We start from the raw sequence: 16,868 nt of genomic DNA, 5'->3' as shown, positions 1-16,868 counted from the left end.
TTCCTTTGAAAAGAAGACGGGTTCAACCTTAATTGAGCTGGGGGGAGGGGTCTCAAAGTTGGTATTCCTTTCTGAGCAGCTGCTGGTATGTCAGAGGCTTGGAATTGGCATGGTGAATCTAAAACTGTCTCAGCAGTGGTGAGCTGACCTCACCCAAGTTCCAAGCCCTACTCTGCCTGATCCTTCTTCCCTCAGCCTCAGAGCTAAAATGCTCATGAGCTTTTTCCTATTGGCTGGGAAGACCAGTTGAAGTTCCCTTGCCCATGTTAGGAGGTGTACGCCTCCTGAACTAAAGATAGAAACAGCTGGCCCTTCCAAGGCAGCTAAAAGCCTCCAGACTAATAGGTGTTCCCCACTCGGCAGCCAGACTCCTTGAAATACCCTTTTAGTAATTTTACAAACGCTTCCATGTCTCTACTCTGCCATAACAAAGGCTGTGGGCAGCACTTTGACCCCAATACCAATCTTCCTGGTGAGTAAATCCTGACGGAGCCAAGGGCTATGTGGGTGGTGGTGGGTGGTCAGCTGTGAGGTAGTCTGTTTAAGGACCAGGGAAAGAAACTTCGTGTACCTGCCCTAGTTTAATTAGTCTGTGTGATCTTTAACCTTTGCTGATTTTTTTTTTTTTTTTTTTACATTTTATGGCAAGAAACCATAAACATAAACCTGGGGAAGAGGCGAGAAATGGTATTTGGAATGGTTATCTTTCTTTCCTTCTTTCCTTGATACTTCTGGTATCCATAGATTCCTGTTGCCATCACCCTGGGGTCCCAATCTTCCACGATGCACTTAAGGTGAGGAGTAGGTGAAGGGGATAGCAAGAGCATTTCCCAAAGGAGATATACCCAGGAAGCTAAGCTGATCTGGGTCTCTTGTTATCAGGGCTGGTCCTGCTGCCGAAAGCGAACTGTAGATTTCTCTGAGTTCTTAAACATCAAGGTAAATCCTTTACTTCCTTGGATTCTGCCCCAATAGAAGGATTCTGTTCCTAATCTTTATTTCCTTATCTGTACTAGGGCTGTACTATGGGACCACACTGTGCTGAGAAGCTTCCTGAGGCCCCTCAACCTGAGGGCCCTGTTACGAGCAGTTCACTTCAGGAGCAAAAACCTCTGAACATGATTCCAAAGTCAGCAGAGACCTTGCGCCGGGAGAGGCCCAAGTAAAGAGGAGGCCCCTAGGTTTTCCCTACTTTCATGCAGCTTCCTAGGAGTGATTAATGGGTCACTGGGGTTTGGGAACTAGGGACCAGAGATGTGAGGAGGGCCAGGTGTTCAGGCTTTGAATGTTGTATATCCTGTGCATCAGGGGAAGTTTGTGTCTGGAAATAATGTCCTTTGCTCTAAAGTGGTATGGGATGCTGGAATAGATACTTGAATCAACAGAATAGATGGCCCCTCACAAATACATACTTCGGGTATAACACAAGGGGGATTGTTGAGAATGACTTGATTTTATTTCTTTCTGGGAAAGACCTTTAAGGTAAATCTTATATTAAGAAAAGGATGTAGGCTGGGCACGGTGGCTCACGCCTGTAAATCCTAGCACTCTGGGAGGCTGAGGCGGGTGGACTGTTTGAGCTCAGAAGTTAGAAACCAGCCTGAGCAAGAGCGAGACCCCGTCTCTACTAAAAATAGAAAGAAATTAATCGGACAACTAAAAATATATAGAAAAAATTAGCCGGGCATGGTGGCGCATGCCTGTAGTTCCAGCTACTCGGGAGGCTGAGGCACTTGAGCCCAGGAGTTTGAGGTTGCTGTGAGCTAGGCTGACACCACGGCACTCTAGCCCAGGCAACACAGTGAGACTCTGTCTCAAAAAAAAAGAAAGAAAAGGATGTATTATTGGCAGCCAGGAGGCTGCAGAGAATAAATTTTGTGGGAATAATATGAGCAGCAGAAGAAAGTCATATTAGGTCCACAGTTAGATAAACAGGAAGAAGAAATGACACAGTTCTGCAGAGAAATGTGGTTAGATTTAGAGCAACTGAGTAGAAGTGCAAGAAGCAATGACAATTTCCCCCAGGGGTCAGGAATTTGGGATGTCCATAGAGATGAAAATTGGCAATGGGGTTGCTACCCAAATTCTCCAACCTTGCCTCACTTTCACCAGACTTCAACTCCATTACCATGGGTGGGAGTGCTGGAGTAGAAATCATGATTAATAATAGGTCAGAACTAAATCAACTGCCCATAACCCCTAGGTCAGAGTTGCCTCCGAAGCTGCTGCCACTAAACATATCCCAAGCCCTGGAAATGACATTGGAACAGAAGGAACTAGACCAGGAACCTGGGGCAGGTAGGTGGGTCTTTAGTAGGACAGGCTTACAGACTGGAATTTAGTAGAAGTGGCAATTGGGTAGGGGTGATGGATAGGTTCCTGACTCTGTTTCCCTTGCCCAGGACTTGACAGTAGTCTGATCCGGACTGGTTCCAGCTGCCAGAACCCAGGATGTGATGCTGTGAGTGAGAATTTTGAGGGGCTGAAACATGTGGATGAGCGATGCTACACATGAGAGATGACTGAGTATAGATAGGAGGCTGGGTGGGGTATACCTTAGAATTACCTGATTATTTTTCTGATTCTCCTTTATCCTTCTTAGGTTTACCAAGGCCCTGAGAGTGATGCTACTCCATGTACCTACCACCCAGGAGCACCTCGATTCCATGAGGGGTGAGGGAGGGGACTGAGTGGGCTGTGAAATGGGTTTCTCCCAATATTGGTCACAAGATGGGAGTGGGGGGGTTGTGGGGGGAGGGAATTCAGTTGAATTATCTTCCTTACCTCAGGATGAAATCTTGGAGCTGTTGTGGTATCCAGACCCTGGATTTTGGGGCATTCCTGGCACAGCCAGGATGCAGAGTTGGTAGACATGACTGGGGGAAGCAGGTAAGCCCCAACTTACCTGAATTATTGATTAGAACCCAATCTTAGAGATCAATTCTCCCTGTACCTCATGGCCAAGCTCCCTACATTCTCTCCTTAGTACAGGCCAAATAAGATTCTGCTCCTTGTCTCTCAACAGTCTGGAGCTTTGCAATATGAAGTAGTGTGTTAATAATCTTTCTGAGACTCTCTGTCTCCTCTGCACATATACCATGAGAATTCCCCTTGGGTTAAGAGTTTATTCTTACCACCTGCATTTCACATCTTCTCTTCAGCTGCCAACATCTTGCCGCCATGATTGGCACCAGACAGATTCATTAGTAGTGGTGACTGTATATGGCCAGATTCCACTTCCTGCATTCAACTGGGTGAAGGCCAGTCAAACTGAGGTGAGGAATGATCTGATGCTGGATGGGAGGATAGTGAATTGGGTGATATTATAATTGTACAGGCACAGTTGTTGTATGCAGTTAACCTGTAGGCTCCCTAGTCCCCTAAGAGGTAGAGAGAACTAGCTGTTAAGTCAGGGTTATCTGGCTGGCCTGTGCATCACACCTCTGACCTGCTTCTCTGTCATGACTTGTTCTGACCTTCTGGGATTGTTACTACTCCTGTAATTCTTTTCTCTCAGCTTCATATCCACATTGTCTTTGATGGTAACCGTGTGTTCCAAGCACAGATGAAGCTCTGGGGGGTAAGTGAATAGAAAGGGGGACAGGAGGGGGAGGCAGATGGGATGAAAGAAGGGCCAGACTGGAATGAATAGAGGGTGTCTTGAGGGAAAGAGTTATAGTGGGAAAGTGGAGGTTTTCTCTTCATTTGCTTTCATGTTCTTTCTCTCCCTCTCCCTCTCTCCTCCTCCCCTTCCCTCTGCCCTCTCCCACTCTCATTTCTTTTCTCTCTCTCCCCCTTATTATATTGTCTTATTCCTCCCTTATCTTTTTTCCTACCTTAAATTTTAAAATTTTTCTCTCTCATTCATCACCACCTCACCTTGACCCAAATCCTTTTGATTTCTTCATTCTCTCTCTCTTCTGTGTTCCTCTATCTTTCCCTCCTCCTCAGGTCATAGACGTGGAGCAGAGCTCTGTCTCCTTGATGCCATCTCGGGTTGAAATCTCTCTGGTCAAGGCTGACCCAGGATCCTGGGCCCAGCTGGAACACCCCGATGCACTAGCTGAGAAGGCTAGGGCAGGGATTGTGTTAGAGATGGATGAGGAAGAATCTGAGGATTCAGATGATCTGAGCTGGACAGAGGAGGAGGAAGAGGAGGAAGCGATGGGGGAATAGTGACACCAGACTGTTGAGTGTCTAGGTAGGACCTCAATGACTCCCTTAGAATCCCAGAGACCAGGATATGGTTGGCCATGTGGTGTCGTTGAGCAGCAGAAGGCTGAAACAGGGGAGAACAAAACCTTCCAAACCATTCTGTTTTTTCCCTTAAATAAATCTTGTATTCTGCAGTTTCACATAGTGTCATTTCTCACCTCACTAAGATCGTATTTATTGACCCCGTTTTCTGTGTGTGTTTGACACACATGTGTGAAAACAAGCACATGCACATTCAATCTATTCTTCACAACCACCAGGTATTTACTGAGTACTTCCTATGTGCCCAGTTATGTGTTAGGTGGTCTAGAGATGTCTGAGAAACAGAAGACTTACTCATTTCTCTCAAGAAAAATTATAGTCTGGCTGACAAATCAAGGATAATCCACAATAAATAATAATAAACATTATCAGGTAGTTTAACTGAGAACTAAATTGTGCAGTACAGTTTTTAAGAGCTGTAGGAGTTGAAAAAATGGGAAGGTTATTGTGGACTTTAGTAAAAATGGAAGGTTCCATAGAAGAAGTACATTTTGTTTTATAGCTTTCTTGAGATACAGTTCACATACCACACAATTTATCCATTTAAAGTATGAAGTTCAGTGTTATTTTTAATATAACCTCACGGAGTTGCATAACCGCAATCCATTTAAGGACATTGTTATCACTCCACAAAGAAACCCTGTACCCATTAGCAGTCATTCTCAAATTCCCCCCAAATGCATAGCCCTGGGCAACCACTAATCTACTTTCTGCTATTATGAATTTACCTATTCTACACATTTCACATAAATGTAATCATAGAATATGTGGTCTTTTGTGACTGACTTCTATCACTTAGCATAATATTTTTGAAGTTTGTCCATGTTGTAGCACATATCAGTACTTCACTCGTTTTTATAGCTGAATAATCCATTGTGTGGATATACCACATTTTGTTTATTCATCAGTTGAGGGACATTTGAGTTGTTTCCACCCTTTGGATATTCTGAATAATGCCACCATAAACATTTGTTTTCAAGGTTTTTTTGTTTGTTTGTTTTACTATAGCCATCCCAGTGAGTATGAAGTGAATTCTCAATGTGGTTTTGATTGCATTTCCTAACGGCAAATAATGTTGAGCATCTCACTGGCCATTTGTGTACCTTATTTGGAGAAATGTCTGTTCAAATCCTTTGTCTATGTGTTAATTGGGATATTTGCCTTTTTATTGTTGAGTTGTAAGAGTTCTTTATATATTCTAGAGACAAGTCCCTTGTCAGATATATGATTTACAAATATCTTCTTCCATTTCGTGGGTTGTCTTTCCACTTCCATTGAGTGTCCTTTGATACACAAAAGTTTACTTTTGTTTATTTATTTATTTATTTATTCACTTATTTATTTTTGAGACAGAGTCTCACTCTGTTGCCCTGAGTAGAGTGCTGTGGCATCAGCCTAGCTCACAGCAACCTCAAACTCCTGGGCTCAGGCGATCCTCCTGCCTCAGCCTCCCAAGTAGCTGGGACTACAGACATGCACCACAATGCCCAGCTAATTTTTTCTATATATTTTTAGTTGTCCAGCTAATTTCTTTCTATTTTTAGTAGAGACAGCGTCTCGCTCTTGCTCAGGCTGGTCTTGAACTTCTGAGCTCAAGCAATCCTCCCGCCTCGGCCTCCGAGAGTGCTAGGATTACAGGCATGAGCCACCGCACGCAGTCAAAAAGTTTAATTTTGATGAAGTACAATTTGTCTATTTTTTTCTTTGGTTGCTTATGCTTTTGGTGTCATATCCAAGAAATTATTAACTAATCCAAGATTTGCCCCATGTTTTCTTCTAAGAGTTTTATAGTTTTAGCTTTTACATTTAGGTCTTTGATCTATTTTGAGTTAATTTTTGTATGTGGTGTGGAGTAGGGTACAACCTTATGCTTTTTCATGTGCATGTCCAGTTGTCCTAACACCATTTGTTGAAAAGACTATTCTTTCCCCATTGAATTGTCTTGGTACCCTAGCTGAAAATTAACTGACCATAAATGTGACGGTTAAGAAGTATAGTTGACCCTTGGAACAATGTGGGACTGGGGCATCAAACCCCTGTGCAGTTGAAAAATCCATGTAGAACTTTTGACTCGCCAAAAACTTAAGTACTAACAGCCTACTGTTGACCAGAAGCTTTACTGATAAAATAAACAGTCAACACATATTTCGTATGTTATATGTATTATATGCTGCATTCTTACAATAAAGTAAGCTAGAGAAAAGAAAATGTTATTAAGAAAATCTTAATCTTCCTTATTGAAGAGAAAATATATTTACTATTCATTAAGTGGAAGTGGGTCATTATAAAGGTCTTCATCCTTGTAATCTTCACATTGAGTAGGCTGTGAAGGAGAAAGATGAGGAGGGATTAGTCTTGTTGTCTCATGGGTGGCAGAGGCAGAGAAAATCCACATGTAAGTGGACCCACATAGTTCAAGTGCATGTTGTTCAAGGGTCAACTGTACATTTTGAATGAAAATTTGAAAAATGAGAAATTTGGTTGGGAATGGAAGAGTACGGAGAACCATACTGAGGCAGAGATGTTTTATTTTACTTTTTGTATTTTATCTTAAATTCCCAAAGTAGTACATTGTCACTGTAAAAAAAAATCTTAATGCAGAAGTATGTAGAGTAAAAAGTAAATATTTCTTTTCAGACTCACTCCAAGCTTAGCCCCTTTGCTGTTTGTAACCACTGCTAACATATCTGAGGTTATGTTTAAGGGAGAAGAAGAAAAAGTTAAATGGAGTATGACTAGATTGAGAGGAACCTAAAATTCTAGGTCAAGGATTTTGAACATGATTTAAAAGAGAGTTAAAAAGGCATTATAGGCCGGGCGTGGTGGCTCAAGCCTGTAATCCTAGCTCTCTGGGAGGCCGAGGCGGGCGGATTGTTTGAGCTCAGGAGTTCGAGACCAGCCTGAGCAAGAGCGAGACCCCGTCTCTACTAAAAATAGAAAGAAATTAATTGGACAACTAACAATATATAGAAAAAGCTAGCCAGGCATGGTGGCGCATGCCTGTAGTCCCAGCTACTCGGGAGGCTGAGGCAGGAGGATCGCTTGAGCCCAGGAGTTTGAGGTTGCTGTGAGCTAGGCTGACGCCACGGCACTCTAGCCCGGGCAACACAGTGAGACTCTGTCTCAAAAAAAAAAAAAAAAAAGGCATTATAGGCCTTTTCTTTTTGAGTGTAAATTCTCAGTCGGAGGGCTGATCTCTGTTTTGAGCATCCCTTGAGTCAGATTTATTCCCTCAACAGAGTGAGAGATTCAAACTCCAAGAAACATCGAACAAGGAAGCTCACCAAACCTCAGATAATCTCAAGTGTTTTCATAGTGCCCTTTCCTCTCAGTTGAGATTCAAGGAGCATAGGGTCTCACTGGGGACTTGGAGTCAAATGAGGCGGGGGAATGGACACGAGCAGCGAAGGTGAGGGATTACATCGTAGCATGGCTCGTAATTTGGAAGTTGAGGCAAGATTAGGGGATATCAGGGAACACATCCAAGGATATGACTTCTATCTCACAGATGTTTTATCAGAGGTAAAGGGGCTTCCTGGACCTCCAGAATATTTAGTAATTCTGGCTCTGCTCTATGTTGTCATTCTATGGATTTGAAGTACACATAAACTTTCCCCCTTGAACTGAACCCTTCAGGGTCTTTTTAACCCTGGTGGCAGTTTACTCTTTTTTTTTGTTTTTGTTTTTGAGACAGGGTCTCCCTCTGTCACCTAGGATAGAGTGCAGTGACATCAGCCTAGCTCACAGCAACCTCAAACTCCTGGGCTCAAGCAATCCTCCTGCCTCAGCCTCCCGAGTAGCTGGGACTATAGGCACACACCATCATACCCGGCTAATTTTTCTATTTTTTGTAGAGACAAAGACTCACTATGTTGTTCAGGCTGGTCTCCAACTTCGGGCCTCAAGCGATACTCCCGCCTCGGCCTCCCAGAGTGCTAGGATTACAGGTGTGAGCAACCACGCCTGGCCAAGTTTACTCTTAATATCATTTTTCCGTGAGGGACATGGGCTTTGATGACATTTTTTAAAAATTTGGATAATAAGAGAAAGAACTCCTAAAAATTTTTAGAGGTAAAATGTATATAGAAAGGTACATAAAGTACATGAATCTTAAATTCACAACTTTTTCCTATCGTCTTATCAAAATCAGGAGAGCAGCAACTGTCCAGAAATCCTGAAGAGAACAGAGGTGAGGAATCAAAAAGTTCAAGTAATCCTTATTGTATATACAAAATTTCAAATTCACAGCATTAATAAAGTAGCGTGCTAGTTCATTTTACATAGCCAAAGCCTAAAATGTAAGAAATTTTCAAGCAGGTGTATAACATGAATAACAACTATAGCCATAGCTACTATTTCTGACACAAACTAACTGTGCCAGGCACTAAGCTAAGTGCTTTGTACACATTATCTCATTTAATCGCCTACTTCCCACTGTCAGATTTATTATATATTTGTTCTCATTAGAACAAATCCTCTCCCTACATCCTTTTATGCTTCTCATTTCTTCTCACTGTGTGTTGGATCCTATTCCCTCACACCTTCTCAGAAACTTTATACTATTAATTATCCCTTCTCTCTCCTGTTCATTCAACCTTTCCCTTATTGGGATATTTTTATTGACATTTAGACTGCTCAAGTCTCTCCAATCTTATAAAAACAATGTCTCTTGAGTTTGCATACCTCTCCAGGTACCACTTAACTCCTTTCTCTCCTTTAGAGCCAAACTTGTTAAAATAACTATATTCTCTTTCCTTTTCCTTCTTCCTACTCTTTTTGTAACACACTCTAATCTGACTTCCAACCCCCTCAATCTGTGGTGATATGGTCACCATTGACTACCAAATCACTAAATCCAGTGGATACTTTTAGTCCTCATCTTGACTTCTCAAGCAAAATTTGACACTGATGGCTGGGTGTGGTGGCTCACGCCTGTAATCCCAACACTTTTGGAGTGTGAGGCAGGAGGGTCGATTGAGGCCAGGAGTTCGAGAGCAGCCTGGGCAACATAGCGAGACCCTTTCTCTACAAAAAATACAAAAATTAGCTGGGCATGGTGGCACAAGCCTGTAGTCCCAGCTACTTGGGAGGCTGAGGCAGGAGGATTGCTTGAGTCCAGGCATTTGAGGTTAAAGTGAGGTATGATGATGTCACTGCATTCTACCCTGGGCAATACAGTGAGACCCTGTCTCAAAAAAAATTTGTTTGACACTCATGATTGTTTCTTCCTTGAAATATTAATACATACATTGGCTTCTGTGACCATCATTCCTCTTTGTTGTCCTACTTCTCTGGCCATTCCTTTTGGTCTCGTTTGCAGGCTTCTTTTCTACCTGGCCAGTGAGTGATGAAGTTCCTCAGGATTCAGTCCTAGGCTTGCTCTCTTCTCATATAACTCTCTTCTAGACACCCTCAATTATACCCATAACTTCAAATTCCACCCACATGCAGATGACTCACACATTTTAATCTCTAGGCTATATCTTTCCTCTGAGGCCTAGATCTAGTAAGTACCATATAAGTGTTCACTGTTATTACTGTTGCTACTATTCTTTCTCTTCACCAAAAGGTTTAACTCAGCCTGTTAGGAAAGTTGGGGTGGCTTTTCTATTTTTTTAAGATAGGGAAGACGTATCTCCAATATCCAATTTTACAGTGTTTCAATAAGAAAATAGGATTTTCTTGACAGTCAGGTCTTGCTACTCTCTAAAATAATAACATATTTACCATGCAGTTGCATCAGCTTCAGAATTTAGGGAAACTATATTCACCTGCTGAGGGAGTACGGGTATCTTGTGAAGAATGCCACTGTGCTAGGCACTTCTACCCACGTTATTTTACTTAATCCTTTTACCTGCTCTGTGAGATAGGTATTATTAAGCCAATTTCTTATAGATGAGGAAACCAAGGCTCAAAGAAGAAAATAGCTCAATTGAGGTCACACAGCTACTGATTAAAACCTCAGTCACTGCTAAGAGCTGTGCTAGAGCCATTTGAAAATATCCCAAACCTAAGGACCCAGCAGAGATCTAAGAAGAGGAGCTTGACATCACGCCCCTCTAGCCTGTCAGAGTCCCTTTGACAAGCCTAACTGGGGACCGGGGAGGCTCCTGGTTGATCAGCGATATCGTACATTGATATAAGGCTTTTCCAAGCCACTTTCACCTCTCTGATCACCTGATCTCTAACCTCTTGGTAAGACCCCCTCGGTACTCCACCTCTCATTTCATCCAGATCAAGTAATTATCTTCCAGTTACACTAGATTGCTCCCCCACCCCACACTCCATGGGCAGCCACTTCGGCGTCACTGTCTCTGGGACCCCTGCCTCCACTGTCTTCTTCCTTTCTGTTCCCAAAGTCCCAGAACATTACTAGAGGGAGAACCAAGTAGACAAATATAAATTCATGCTGTCCGATTTCAACTTGGCCCTTGCAGCTGCTCAGCAACCCTTTTATTTGTCTCATGCATTCCCTGGCACTCTCCCACAGAAGCTGTCGCAGACCTTCCTCTCCTTAAATTCCAGCTCCTCCTGTTCCACTCCTTCAGACTAATATACATGCTTTCATCAGATGTTTGAGAATTCAATAACATTGTTTTAAAACTTTTTTGCGGGGAATTTATAACATATACAAAAGTAGACAGAATAGTATAATGAATCCTCATTTTCCAAACAGTTTCTACTAGTATCAACTCTTGGGCAATCTTGTTTCACGTATATCCCCATCTACTTTATCCCTCCTATATTATGTTGGAGCAAATCCCAGACATTATACATTCCATACCTAAATATTTCAGTATGTATCTCCAAAAGGTAAGGATCCCTTTTTAAAAAAATCCTAACTGTAATACCATTAGCACCTATAAAATAAATAATAATGCTTAAATATCATCAGATACTAAGTCAGTGTTTAAATTTCCAATAGTTTCGTAAGTGTCAAAAAAATTTGTTACAGCTTTTTTGTTTGAATCGGTATACAAATAAAGTCTACACATTGTGATTTGTGGGTATGTATTATGTGTCACTTGTAAACTAAAGGTTCCCTTTATCTCTTTTTTTACTTGAAAAAAAAAATTTTTAAGAGAAAGAGTCTTGCTCTGTTGCCCAGGCTGGAGTGCAGTGGCATGATCATAGCTCACTGCAGCCTTAAACTTCCAGGATCAAGCAAGCCTCCCACTTCAGCCTCCAAAGTAGCTGGGACTGTAGGCATGTGCCACCACACCTGCTTAATCTTTAAAATTTTTTCGTAGAGATAGCTCACTCTGTTGCCCAGGCTGGTCTCAAACTCCTGGCCTCTGCCTCCCAAAATGCTGGGATTATAGGTGAGAACCACTGCGCCTGGCCCCTTACAATTTCTTTCTTTCTTTTTGAGATGGTCTTGCTTTGTTGCCTGGGCTAGATCATAGCTCACTGCAACCTCAAACTCCTGGGCTCACGTGATCCTTCTGGCTCAGCCTCCAGAGTAGCTGAGACTATAGGCATGTTCTACCACACCCAGCTAATTTTTCTATTTTTTGTAGAGATGGGGGGTCTCATTATGTTGCTCAGCCTGGTCTCGAACTCCTGACCTCAAGTGATCCTCTTGCCTTGGCCTCCCAAAGTGCTAGGATTACAGGTGTGAGCCACTATGCCTGCCCCCTTGCAATATTTTTATTGAAGAAATTGCAGTGTTTTTCAGTAGAGTTGCACACTATCTGGGTTTTGTTGATTGTATCTCTTGCTTAGTTTAACATGTTCCTTTGACCTCTATATGCTGTGTATATATTAATAAAATGAATGTCTTTATATTGCATCTTTTATTTTTTTAATTATCTTTTCTTTCTTTTTTTCCTTGTTACACCATGGGAAGCAAAATATATTGCATCTTTTGTACTCATTGTCCTGTTTTTAGTGGTGTTAGGAAATTGTCCATGTGACCAAGGAAATGGAAGGTATCTGGCTTGGAAAGTATACCAGGAAGAAGCTGGGACTTCTTTAACAGGACTCAAACAGATGGTTGGGGTCAAAGCTCAATAATAGTAACTGAGGTCCAGGCAAGATAGGATGGGTGAGGGGCCATGTAGTTTCAGATTTCCACTAAGCTGGTATGTAGAACAGGATAGGTAGAGAAGTAATTGGGCTGAAGTCAACTGGAAAAGGAGAAGCAGCAGTCGAGGCAGCAGCTGGGATTATTTCTCAGGGGATTACTTGCTATACCCTGTTTTCTAAATATATCTTACTCATTTCCACTTCTGTGCCTTTGCCTAGGATGTTTCCTCTGGTTGGAATATCATCTCCTTTCTCTCCACCTATCTAAGTCCTATTTATCTTTAACAACCAGTACAAGTTCCTTCTTTTCCATATTTTTGCTTATAGATTCACAAAATATGTCTCGCAAGATAAATAAAAGATAGATAACATTTATTGCTTTCCCAGGAAAGGAACTGAGTGGCTAGAGGAAAAGTGTGGAAGGGAAAAAGATATTATTGATTTGTTGAAGGAGGGAATTAATGTAATGAAAGTATCTAATAGGAAGTCTTTGGAAGTAGAAGGAGACTGGAATTTGTAGTTTGAAGAAAAGAAGTTCTGCGACAGCTTCTGTGGGAGAGTGCCAGGGAATGTATGAGACAAATAAAAGGGTTGCTGAGCAGCTGCAAGGGCCAAGTTGAAATCGGACAGCATGAATTTATATTTGTCTACTTGGTTCTCCCTCTAGCAATGTTCTGGGACTTTGGGAACAGAAAGGAAGAAGACAGTGGAGGCAGGGGTCCCAGAGACAGTGATGCCGAAGTGGCTGCCCATGGAGTGTGGGGTGGGGGAGCAATCTAGTGTAACTGGAAGATAATTACTTGATCTGGATGAAATGAGAGGTGGAGTACCGAGGGGGTCTTACCAAGAGGTTAGAGATCAGGTGATCAGAGAGGTGAAAGTGGTTTGGAAAAGCCTTGTATCAATGTACGATATCGCTGATCAACCAGGAGCCTCCCCGGTCCCCAGTTAGGCTTGTCAAAGGGACTCTGACAGGCTAGAGGGGCGTGATGTCAAGCTCCTCTTCTTAGATTTCTGCTGGGTCCTTAGGTTTGGGATATTTTCAAATGGCTCTAGGACAGCTCTTAGCAGTGACTGAGGTTCTTAAGCAGGTAGATTTTATCACTGAAAGTGGATCTTCCGTAAGAGGCATGGTGGGAATAATAAAGAAAATTGAAGAAACTACTATTCATTGAGTTTTTACTGTGATCCAGACACTGTAATAAAGATGTGTGTGTGGTATATGTGTGTATTTTCATTTAATTCTCACCAAAGTGAATAAAATGGCCTTTTTTGAGACAGGGTCTTGCTATGTTATCTGGCCTACAGTGCAGTGGCATCATCATAGCTCACTACAGCCTAAACTCCTGGGCTCAAGTGATCCTCCTGCCTCACCCTCCCCAGTAGCTGGGACTACAGGCACATGCCACCACTCCTGGCTAATTTTTTTTATTTTTTGTTTTGTGGAGGTCTTGCTATGTTGCTCAGGCTGGTCTTGAACTCCTGGCCTCAAGTAATCCTCCTGCCTTGGCCTCCCAAAGTGCTGGGATTGCAGGCATGAGCCACCACACCCAGCAAAAAAGCATTATTACTTTTTTTAATAGATGGAGAACCTGAGGCGCAGGGAGGTTATATGATTTTCTTTAGGTCACACCACAAGTGTCAGAGCTGGAACTCAAATCCAGGTCTGACTATGAAGCCTGTATTCTTTGTTTGGTGTCCAGCAATACTTTTCCAGCAAACACTATCCCTCATTAAATGAATCTTATTTTGCCAATGACAAGAGTCATAAAATTATAAATGCATTCTCCCACACAAAAGAATTAAAATATTTTGGTGAGGCCGGGCGCGGTGGCTCACGCCTGTAATCCTAGCACTCTGGGAGGCCGAGGCGGGCGGATTGTTTGAGCTCAGGAGTTCGAGACCAGCCTGAGCAAGAGCGAGACCCTGTCTCTACTAAAAATACAAAGAAATTAATTGGACAACTAAAAATATATAGAAAAAATTAGCTGGGCATGGTGGCGCATGCCTGTAGTCCCAGCTACTCGGGAGGCTGAGGCAGGAGGATCGCTTGAGCCCAGGAGTCTGAGGTTGCTGTGAGCTAGGCTGATGCCACGGCACTCTAGCCAGGGCAACAGAGCCAGACTCTGTCTCAAAAAAAAAATATTTTGGTGAGTAAGAGGTTAATTAAGTAGGATGGAAGAGAATCTTGGAGGCACTGAAACCAGTTGAAGATAATTGAGGTAGTTCAGGGGAGAAAGATGAGACCCCAGACTAAGTGGGTATGGTAGTAAGAATGGAGGATAGGGCCTGGGTGTGGTCGCTCATTCCTGTAATCCTAGCACTCTGGAAGGCTCAGGCGGGAGGATCACTTGAGCTCAGGAGTTCAAGACCAGCCTGAACAAGAGTGAGACCCTGTCTCTACTACAAATAGAAAAATTAGCTGGGCATCATGGCTTGTGCCCGTAGTCCCAGCTACCCAGCTACTTTAAAACTAGGCAGGCATGGTGGAAATTAGCCATGTGCCTGTAGTCCCAGCTACTTGGGAGGCTGAGGCAGGAGGATCGCTTGAGCCCAGGAGTTTGAGTTTGCTGTGAGCTAGGCTGACGCCATGACACTCTACTCAGGGCAACAGAGTGAGACTTTGTCTCAAAAAAAAAAAAACAAAAAAAAAATGAAGGATAGGGTAATGGATTTAAGAGAGAGTTCTACAGGTAGGAGTGAATGTAATTTGGCCATGTTGGTCTTCTGTGTTCCTTGAACATATGCAGCTCACTCCTTCCTCAGTGCCTCTGTACTGTCTGATCCCCCTACCTGGAATTCTCTTCCTCCAGATCTTTGAATAGCTGGTTCCTTCTTGTCATTCAGACCTCAGCTCAAATATCACCTGTCATGATAGGGAACCAATTAATTATCTTGAAAACTGGTCAATAAAGGGAATCAAGCATTTATCCTCCTTTCCTAGATGAACTGGGTAACAAAATAGTAGATGAGAGGACATCTCTTTTTACTAAGCTATTCCAACGAATAAAAAGAAAAAGAAATGATAGAATTAGAATATCACCATTTTTTAATCCTCAATAAACAAATAAATATAGGTAGTAAGCATGAACAATTTCTAAGGTCACAAAAAGATCAGGCATTATGTCCATCCTATAGTCACATGAAAAGGATGGAACCTGAGTTTAATTTAATCTTTGGGTCCAGCTGCCAATATGCAGGAAATACAGAAGACAGAGGGACTGCATGATATGTATAAAATTAGCAGAATGCATACCAAGAAGCTTTATAGGAAAATTGCTCAAGTTCTTCCACAGATAGGCTGTAAGAAAAAGAAAGGAATATAAGGAGTACCTGTAGATTAAAAGATTCTTAAGACATCAAATTTAAAGAAAATGAGCAAGACTAGAGTGTCTAAGGATCCATATTTGGTGATAAAACTATTTTGAAAAACCTGCAACAAAATGATTAATAGAAAAGTCAGGATAGTTGGTGGTTAGTTATGGGTGGGGAGAGTTGTGATCGGAACAAGACATACGGAAGGGCTGCTGCCATGGGTGGAGAAGAGCTATTTCTTAACGTGAGTAGTGTTTACCTTATTCAGTAAGCCATGCATTTGATATGTATGGTTTTCTATATCTCTGCTTCATTTTACAATAAAACGATTTTTTTTATTTAAAAAAAAAATCACCTCTCAAAGAGGCCTTTCTTGACCATGATGGCCAAATTAGCACCTACTGTCCCAGACACTATCGCATTACCCTGTTTGATTTTCCCCACAGCCCTTATCAACTGAAGTTTCCTTACATGAGGAGCAATAGTACGTAATCGTTAGGGGGCTCCCGCCTTGGCCTCCCAGAGTGTTAGGATTACAGGTGTGAGCCACCATGCGCGGCCCAGAACATAATTGTTAAGAGGACAAACTATAACAGGCTGTCTGGGGTCAAATCTTGCCTTCTCTACTTACTAGCTATATGACCTTCAACTACTTAAGAGCTGTATGCTTCAGTTTCCCCAACTGTAAAATGGGGATAATAATAGTGCTTATATCATAGGACTATTAAGAATATTAAATAAGTCCTTCAGGATTGTTCCACTAAAGTTTATTTTCCAAAAAAATTTACATTACTGTATGTAAGTAATCACTTGTCAGTGTTCCAGATGTATCTTAGCTAAAACTAGTGAATGCCCTAACTTAGATGGTTTTTGAAGCCTATACATTTGGTATTGTTTGGCCCTTAAGCTTTTACATCTCTTAGCATGGAGGACGAAGAAAGCTGTACGTCGTTGCTTGAGAATCTGTACATTTAGACCAGATTTGTATTTGCACTGTCAGTATGGCAAATGAGTGAAAAAATGTTAATACACTGTTGGGTTTTTTATTTCTTTTTTTTAGATTCAGCTTATGTCAGGGCTGAAAACCTCAATTTATGTTCATTGACAGTGGGGATTTTTTTAAATGTCTACATTCTTTCTAATAAACTGTTGGAAGACTCCTTGGCTTTTAAGTGTCTGGCTTACTGTAATTTCATGTATTTACCATTTACTGGAATGGAGTTTTTATTTGAGGAAGAATTTGGGATTATTCCTCTGTTTGAAAAAGA

General features: G+C 42.0%; 1 protein-coding gene across 3 annotated transcripts; it reads left to right on the top strand.

The window, feature by feature from the left end:
* The first annotated feature begins 352 nt into the window (after window positions 1–352).
* On the top strand, window positions 353–4,355 carry ITGB1BP2 (integrin beta 1 binding protein (melusin) 2). 3 transcript variants are annotated; one of them, XM_012643268.1, is made up of 11 exons: window positions 359–472; window positions 745–794; window positions 883–939; window positions 1,017–1,162; window positions 2,204–2,298; window positions 2,403–2,461; window positions 2,603–2,673; window positions 2,790–2,889; window positions 3,162–3,275; window positions 3,518–3,580; window positions 3,952–4,355. In XM_012643268.1, exons 1-11 carry the CDS (start codon window positions 409–411, stop codon window positions 4,174–4,176), a joined length of 1,044 nt encoding a protein of 347 aa, XP_012498722.1. In that variant the 5' UTR covers window positions 359–408; the 3' UTR covers window positions 4,177–4,355. The 3 variants fall into 3 exon arrangements, with proteins under 3 accessions (XP_012498729.1, XP_012498722.1, XP_012498715.1); XM_012643261.1 differs by having other exon boundaries at window positions 392–794; window positions 3,952–4,284; XM_012643275.1 differs by lacking the exons at window positions 745–794; window positions 883–939; window positions 1,017–1,162 and having other exon boundaries at window positions 353–472.
* The last annotated feature ends 12,513 nt before the right edge of the window (window positions 4,356–16,868 follow it).

The sequence above is a fragment of the Propithecus coquereli genome, unplaced genomic scaffold (genome assembly GCF_000956105.1).
Source record: "Propithecus coquereli isolate 6110/MARCELLA unplaced genomic scaffold, Pcoq_1.0 Scaffold101, whole genome shotgun sequence".
NCBI lineage: Eukaryota > Metazoa > Chordata > Mammalia > Primates > Indriidae > Propithecus > Propithecus coquereli.
The sequence above is the reverse complement of the archived record's forward strand: the minus strand, read 5'-3'. Positions and strand labels throughout refer to the sequence as shown.

Excerpts from the sequence above, each read along its gene's own strand:
- ITGB1BP2 (XM_012643261.1), top strand. The coding sequence starts at position 642 with ATGGCAAGAAACCATAAACATAAACCTGGGGAAGAGGCGAGAAATGGT. Across the intron at positions 2,299-2,402 it reads AGACCAGGAACCTGGGGCAG|GACTTGACAGTAGTCTGATC; the intron begins GTAGGTGGGTCT and ends TCCCTTGCCCAG. Across the intron at positions 2,674-2,789 it reads GCACCTCGATTCCATGAGGG|GATGAAATCTTGGAGCTGTT; the intron begins GTGAGGGAGGGG and ends TCCTTACCTCAG.